Below are 8,316 nucleotides of genomic sequence, written 5' to 3'. Positions count from 1 at the left end.
GGTCGTCAACACGCGGAGCCTGAATCATTAAGAAAAACTTTGAAATCAACTAAATTAAGTAGAAAACTAGAACAATTATGTATTTCTTTGATATAAAGATGACATGAAGAATGAAATGTCGATAAACTTTGACCTGCAAATGGAAAGTTTTATTCTACCTTTCCTCTTAGATATATATATATATACGTACATATATATATATACATATATACATATATATATATACATATACATATATATATATACGTACATATATATATATATATATATATATATATATATATATATATATATATATATATATATATATATACGTACATATACATATATATATATATACACATATATATATACACATATATATATATATATATATATATATATATACGTACATATACATATATATATATATATACACATATATATATATATATATATATACACATACATATATATATGTGTATATATATATATATATATGAGCTTAAAACTATATTTATAACCAAACTCAATGATCATTTCAATCTCTAAAAGCTGCAAAAACTGCACACAGCCTGGTGTGTTAAGTGCTTAATCCAGCACCTGATTAAGGTGCACATTAAATTGTGGATTGCAAAAGAAAAAAACAAACGACCAACTAAATTTCCTGCAAAGGCAGGAAATCGGCCTCCTTCTAGAAGCTATTCATCATTTTTGTGGTTTAGATTTGAAATGTCGACCTTTTCTGCTTATTGCTCTGACCTGGCCCTGAGTGTCAGCTGGGAACCGCCCACGTTTGTCTTTAAATCCCGCCCCCCCCAGCTGCTGTCGGCCGCCAGAGAAGAACACAAACGACCCAAAACACGCCGAGAAGAAAAGATCGCAATTCATTTTTCAGTCAGTTTCAGTTCAACTAGAACTCCAGCAAGTCAAACCAAAACAATCCAGTTGAAGGAAGCTAATTAAAGAAAGGAGGAAATGGATGCAATTTGTCACGAAAGCCAGAGAAAAGGGGAGAATATTCAGGCCGTCGCGTCGGGTGGGGTTCAGGTGTATTGCTTTTTCTTTTTCACGCTAAAAATGCACCACATTTTCCAAGCCTTCCGCCGACGCGCAAAGCAAACAACAGGGGGAGCGATGGAGGGGTTTGACCAAAACCAACGAGTGTGAGTCACTGTGACAGACCGTCTCCAACCAGCAGCAGCTGTAAACACAGTGGGAGCTACAGATGGAGGCTCCACCGCAGCTCCTCTCTCCTTTTTTTTTGTTTTCTTTTTTGTTTTTTTTTAGGTTTCGGGACGTTTTGTCCACAAGCAGAACCGTCCGTCAGTCCTGTGGATGCAGGAGATCCAGACCAGAGTCAAATCCAGAGAGAAACACAAATGGCTGGAGTTCAGTAGAAGCATACGATCAGTGGAGAAGTCCACGTAGGCAGCAGATCTGTAACAGAGGAGTTAGAGTGTGCGGAAACGCCCGGTGGAAGAGGAGCAGGTAGTCTCGGTGGTGGACAGTACCGTGGTGGGGTTGAATTAGTAGCGGAGTGTGCGGCCTGAGCGAGCAGCCGTGACCTCCTCATCAATCATCCTTGCCGGCGTCGGCCGCGGGGGCCGTCGCCACGGGCGACGGCGCACCGCGGCTCCTCCGGTACAGACGGTAGCCCTTTCGGCAGAGCAGCACGAACCAGTACACCTGCGGCGCCAGGATGCAGGAGTTGCCAAGGTTGGTGGAGAGCGGCAGGTGGAAGGGCACGCTGTACAGGGGGATGCCGTAGTGGCGGCCGTACATCCAGTACATGTAGGGGAAGAGGGCGATGCGGCACATGAAGAAGGTGAAGAGCACCATGCCGCCGTTGGCCTTGTGCAGCCAGCAGTCCTGGAGGCTGAGCTGAAGGACACACAATGAAGAGAAGAGAAACACAAACTGGATCAGAACTGAATCGACTACGAGGTTCTTACAGCAACGATAAGAGAATCAGAGAAACCAAGACGATAAATACCGCAATTGTTGATAAAAACTAGAGATGTTCTGATCCGATCACATGATCAGAAGTCACCTGGTTGCTGACGCCATCAAAATCAGATGTCGTCTCCTCATCAGTGAGAAGATTTTTTTTAATTATTATTGTTTTTGATCTGTGCTATGTTTTTCAAGCAAATGTCCTAGTAAAAGTCTGTGAAGCCTTAGCGCCTTGAGCAAGCGTCCCGACACCGCGACTCCTGCTGCTTCATCGCCGCGGTGATCAAAAATCCCACACCGTCACAGCTCTACTCCAGAGTGGGTTAATAATAAAGCAAAGTAAAATAATAAAGAATCAATCACTGTTCTTCTGGGGGAAACATTTTTTACTGTTCTCCTTCCCTCCGTAACACCAAACATGAACGCGCAATCCCAACACTCATGCTACTCTGTCCTCCTACACACATTCTACAACACGTATAAAGTTAGTTAATTAGTTAGGTAGTTAGTTGTTACTCTTATTTGTTAATAAAGAATACTGCGTTGTAATTATTAATTTCCATTGTATTCATTTGCGACGCGGCCGCCGGGGATTTTTGTGTTCTCAAAAAGAAAATCCAAAATGTTTCAAAAACAACCAAAACTAATAAATTGTTACATTGATCTAATCATGAAAATTCCTCATTACAATCATGCTCCAAAAACGGTTATTTAAGAAAGTCATTGTTTTTCAATCATGATTACCTAGCTGCTGTACTACAACAAAGACTTTGGAGACAATCACTTCTATTTTTTAAGAATTTTTCATGTACACGTGGATCATACATAATCAAAAAGACTTCTAGAAGAACGAACGCTACCGTCTCCCAACTTTCTCGCATGACTAGTTTCTAGTAAACAATTTGATCGAATTAATAGCTGCGCTATTTTAACTGATTGTTGAAGCCAATTCACAGATGCGCTCTGTTTAAAAGTTAAATAATAAAACCAGGTTTTAAAATCAAACCTGAACGACCTTTTGGAAATGACTTTCATTACAAACCTTTTCACCAGGTAAACAACAACCTTAACTTTTTCATTACACTTGTGCCCATTTTTAAGACTAAACCGTTTGAATTACATGAGAGTCAACCCCTTTCACCCTGAAGATGTTGCTGGAAGCAGATAAATTGTGAATCGGCTGATTCTGACTCAGAGAAAAGCGTCTTTACGCATCGGCTTTGCACTAACATGAAACACAAATCTCACACAAAGGGCTGCAAAATGACGTGTTGCTTTCATATTTTATAATGGATTACAAAAATCCTGTTAAAAAGAGGGGGAAAAACGAAATTGATTATTTTTAAGAGTCTAAAAAGTTTTATTTTTTACAGGAGAGCTGTAAAATTCCTTGAAGAACTATTTAAATGATCAAATTGTTCAGAATATTCTCAGAAACCTTTCATTTGGGTGAATATATGAAGCAAAGGGAGGGTATTTTGGGTCCATTTGACATTGATATTAGAATTTGGCAGATCTGTTGGAGCTTTCATTGGTTTTTGTCTGTAGACACCAGATGTCAGCACAGACCTGAAAGCCTACGCTCCACCGATTTAACACAAGGTCCCAGGGCAGGTTCCTCATATAGGTTCATCTACAGAGAGGTTCTGGATGTGCGGGGCGGTTCTGGATAGATGGACAGTGGCTGCAGAGACGTCGCCACAGTTTCTTTGCTGAATGGTGCTGACGGATGTTTATGTTTTTTGGTTGAGCCATGCGCCTTAATTATTGATAGGAGCTCTCAACTGAAATAGAGATTCTCAGGTTTTGATGACACAGAGTTCTGAGTATCACTGCGATTTCCAGGAGAAAACAGGAGGAAAAAGGTTCTTTATCTGGAGGTATGGGGACTGACTATAAAATGTAAAAACTTTATTTAAAAAAATGTTAGACAAGCTTTTGGATCATTTGGGCTCAGATGTTTAGAATAAATAATATTACTCTTTTGTAATGAACTTACAATGAAGTGCTTTTGTGTTTCGTGGCTTTTGAAGCTTAGACGATGAAACTAAAAGTTAAGCATGCCACCCCAACACAAAAGTAAGCATCCATGTGTTTGTTTGAAACAACTCACCTGAATAAGTATCTTCCCCATGGAGACGAAGGGAGTGCTGAGCTCCGTTAGAAACAGGCAGCCAATGAAGAAGTCCCCCATGTCCTTTCTGAAGAACTGAGGAGCAGACAGAGAACACACACAGGCTGAGCAAACAAACAGTAGCATGGGAACAAACACAGCTGACTCTCAAGGACACTTTCTGTGGAAACGGGCCGAGAGCCTTGAAGGGAGAACATCGCGTTCCGTTCTTAGTTCATGTTTCACGTTTACTACATTTTTGGGACCGATGGACGGCGGACTTCACCGGAAATCCCACATCAAACACACCAGCTCTAACGTAGTTATGACTAAAGCAACTCCCCAACAAAGGTCACTTTATCTTCACTACCGTCCTCTGCCGTCACCATTGATAATAAGTTTGGGGAAGTGAATTTGCAGATGTCAGAACACGGATTGGTCCAATTAGACACAAAACAGCAGTTCTCGGTCAAAGCCTTCATAATTTTCTGATACAGTAGAAATTTTTAAACAGATTTAAACAGAGAACCGTTCCACCTATAAACTCACACGCTTAAAAGGGACGCGACCTCATTTCTCAATGATGCGACCAATAAAAAGTCAGGATGCATCGAAATGCAGAGGCATGTGAGGTATAAAACAAACATCTCTCACATCGTCTTCCTGTGGTTCAACAAGAGACACACATTAAGCTCATATCCTGGTCTGAACCAATCAGAGATGGGGATTGGCCGACGGACTGGTCCAATTCAGATATTGCTGCAAGGATTGCGGGTTCCCTTTGCAAATGCTGTGGTTGGAACAGGATGAGCAGCTAGCCGCGCCCCATAAACAGAGCGGATGTAGCTTCGGGGGATAACAGCAGATTCAAAGAAAGATTAAAAAATTTGAAAGTTATATATACTGTAGTACGATGTATAAATATGACAACTAGACAGAAACAGCCACATCACACCCCAGGTACCCATCAGCCGCCCTGCAGAGTGCAAAAATTACCGAAACTGAACTATTTATGTTTTATAGCAATTTCCCATTTTAACATTAAAAACAGAACAGTATAAATTTTGATTTTTGTTGTTGTTGTTGCTTCAATTGTGTTTCCTAAATGTAAATTAATTTTGCCATTAGAAAACTTTGAAGTTGCACCAAAAATACAACAAAAAACTGTAATTAATTAATGGATTAGATGTATCTGCGCTTTTCCAGACACTCAAAGCCCCTATAACATGCATCCATTATTCATTCATACTTGGTGGTGGTAACTACTGATGTAGCTGCCAGTTCGCGCCTACAGCCCCTCTGACCATCACCGGGACATTCATGCACATTCACACACCAGTGGAGCCACACTGGAGGCAAGGAGGGTGAAGTGTCTTGCCCAAGGACACAACGACAATTGACTGGGGGTGAAGTGGGGATCGAGCCACCGACCCTTTGATCATAGGTCGACCTGCTCACTGCCAACAGAGCCACTAAATAAACAGATAACTTTAAATGCTGTTGGAGTTTGAACCGAACCTTGTATAATTAAATAAAAAAAGGGAAAAAAGTCCAGTCGGCTGCAGCCGTCAGCTTGTACAACAAACCACATCTATACATAAAGGATAATGGCCTTCCAGGTGTCCATTATCAGAATTTAACGGACAACACAGAGGTGTAAACTGTCCGACGTGACAAAGTCTCTAATTTCTGATGATAGACACCCTGAAGGGCATTATCCTACGTATACCATGGTTACCAACGTCGCTCTGCTGCAGCTGATGTACGAGGACTATGCATCACAGGAAAGTGGTTTATTTGCTAAACATGACAAAGCATCACTTCAGATGGAAAGTGCTTCATCATTTTTATTGAAGAAATATCCACCATTAACTTTGATCACTTTTAATGATATTACTTCACTTTCTCCAAAAATTGATAAATTGATTCAAAAATCTTTCCTGATGTAGCATAATTTTGCACATGTTTTCAACTTTTGATACTTGATGAAATTTTGCTATGAAATTTCCTGAAACAGTGTTGTGTACTTTACTGATATAGTATTATGTTTTATTCATATGAATGGCTTTTATAAGTAACATAATCTGCATATATCTCAGATGACTGATCTGCATTTGCCATGTTTATTTCTAAAATAGTTATTTTTGACAGAATACTTAAGTAATTCATCTTTGTCATGTGCTTTATCAATATCTTATGATTTTTAATTCTGTCTGATAAAAACCGGGAACCGGATATTGATAAATCATGTAATAAAATGGTTACAGTATAACGGGGTGGGATTATATAAGTTTGCTTCCTTCCACTCCCTTTCAAGCAATATTTATTAATATGTCTAATTATCCTAAGTTTGATTAGTTACTGTATGAATGTATAACTGATGATTATATTGCTATTGTGTATTATTTCTACTTAATTGCTTGAAATAAACCATTTCAAATCAAATGTGTGTCAACCACCAAACTATTTCTTTTAATACTTAAAAGTAAAATTATTTAGCAAGACAGAAAGACGAGCGACAAACAATTTCAAATGTTGATGATAAAATGTGACAGAGATCCTGTCTACTGTTGTGATATAACCATCGACAGTATAAAAAGAACTGGACTAAGTGACTCCTCCCCCCGGCGTTCAAAACAGGAAGTGGCTCCCAGAAGCCAAAATCCCATAGACTTCTATAGAGAAATAAACAGCTGTTAGTCATTCTATTGGTCAGGAGAACCATTCTTGATATGATACCTTTTTTATCGTGTTCTTGATCATTGTATTTTTTAGTGATATTATTTATTTGTTGCCCGTTATTCATCCTTTAAACTGGCCAATCAGATGCCTCAAGTGAAAGTAGGTGGAGCCTGCTGGCCCCCACATCCATTGTTTAAAACATTTGACAGATGTTGTGTTGCACGCTTTCAAGTGGTAGCGGTGTGGACTTCCAACAAGCTCACTCCTGATTGGCCAGAGTGGTGACAGTAGTTCATCCATGTGGCAGAAAAATGGTGTCTGGGCGCTCCTCCTCCTTCTTTTCACATTCCACCATCCATTTTAGAAGAACATAAACACTCACCTGAGCACAGGTGTTAGCTCACCTTTGCACTAATAGTTTGCATGATTGAATGAATGAAAGATTTCACACTAGTTGGTTTAAAGGCATAGGTATGCGTTCGTGAACACTATCCGTTTTGTGTGCATGTTGACATGTGGACATTTTTGCGGCTAGCAGGTGTGTTGATAATATTTGAGTGTGTGTGAACAGGCCCCGCCCTTTTTGTACTACATTTGAACCGTACCGTAACGATAAACAACCAGTAAACCTGTCTGCTCTATGCTGCTTCATGGTCTTACCCCCCTTCCCCTCCTATTATCACCCTCCTACCCCCCCCTCTCTCTAACGTCCCTCTCTCTTCTTCCCCTCTTTCCTTTTCCGTCCGGTCCAACACCAAAGATTTTCAAACATGATTGAAATTAATAAATTTTGGCCTCAATTACAAAAGGGGTTTATTCAGACATACCTTTGGTTTGTCTGAAGATGAATAACCCCTCTTGTTAAAATAAAATATGTCCAACACAAGAGGCCCTCAGCTCTCATCTGTTTGCCTAGCTGTTGGACAGGACAAGTTAAAAAAAAAAAAAAAAAAAAAAAAAGAAAAATGGTGTCTGATTTGGCTTTATTTGGTTTGAGACGGAGTGAACCGTGTTCAATGGGTGACGTCACACTCGCCTCAGTCCAGTTTCCTTTACAATCAACGGATATGACGCCTGTCCACCTATGTTCCAAGTTTCTGTTGTTCCAGTTACCAAATGGCGTTTAGGCCCGCGGGTTAATATACAACATTGGGACTACGTGACCGGAACTTCTTTATGTGTCCATTATCACTTTTTAATGGAGACCCTGCAGCCAATCAGAATAAAGTATTCTTTCGGACTATGTTACAACAGAGGCCGTCTACGCTACAGTGACTAAAGAAAACAAAAATCCAAATATTTGGCAGCATTAGCCCAGAAAAACCTGATTTATAAATGCTAGAATTGATCATTTTAGTTTAGTGTTTGAGATTTCAATAAACACTTTGTAACATAAATGTAAAAAGCATGTTTACAGTAAAAGAGACATAAAATAAAAGAGTGGACATGTCAGTCTAACACTATTTAATAAAAAGGAAAAGAGGACGGAGGTCGGTGGTGTTGGGGGGGTTGATGTCGTTTGCATAAGTAATAGATGAAGCTTTCAAATATTGACCAGCGATGCGGCGCTGAGTGGTGAGCTACGC

General features: G+C 39.8%; 1 protein-coding gene across 3 annotated transcripts in view; it reads right to left on the bottom strand.

Annotated features, from left to right (window-relative positions):
• Positions 1-850: 850 nt before the first annotated feature.
• The window catches only part of tlcd3a (TLC domain containing 3A), a 48,697-nt gene continuing 41,231 nt past the window's right edge, over positions 851-8,316 (bottom strand). The window contains exons 4-6 of one of the 3 annotated variants that reach the window (XR_002291733.3): positions 4,049-4,144; positions 1,494-1,863; positions 1,220-1,419 (exon numbers count right to left, since the gene is read on the bottom strand). Coding sequence is in view for 2 of the 3 variants with exons in the window: in XM_004076794.5 (XP_004076842.1) it covers positions 1,555-1,863; positions 4,049-4,144 (405 nt within the window). In the remaining variant the exon portion in view is untranslated. Of the gene's footprint in view, positions 1,864-4,048; positions 4,145-8,316 lie in introns of all 3 variants that reach the window. The other 2 variants (XM_004076794.5, XM_078930834.1) reach the window with 2 other exon arrangements.

The sequence above is a fragment of the Oryzias latipes genome, chromosome 14 (genome assembly GCF_053564925.1).
Source record: "Oryzias latipes strain Hd-rR chromosome 14, Olatipes_Hd-rR_3.1".
Taxonomy (NCBI): domain Eukaryota; kingdom Metazoa; phylum Chordata; class Actinopteri; order Beloniformes; family Adrianichthyidae; genus Oryzias; species Oryzias latipes.
The sequence above is the reverse complement of the archived record's forward strand: the minus strand, read 5'-3'. Positions and strand labels throughout refer to the sequence as shown.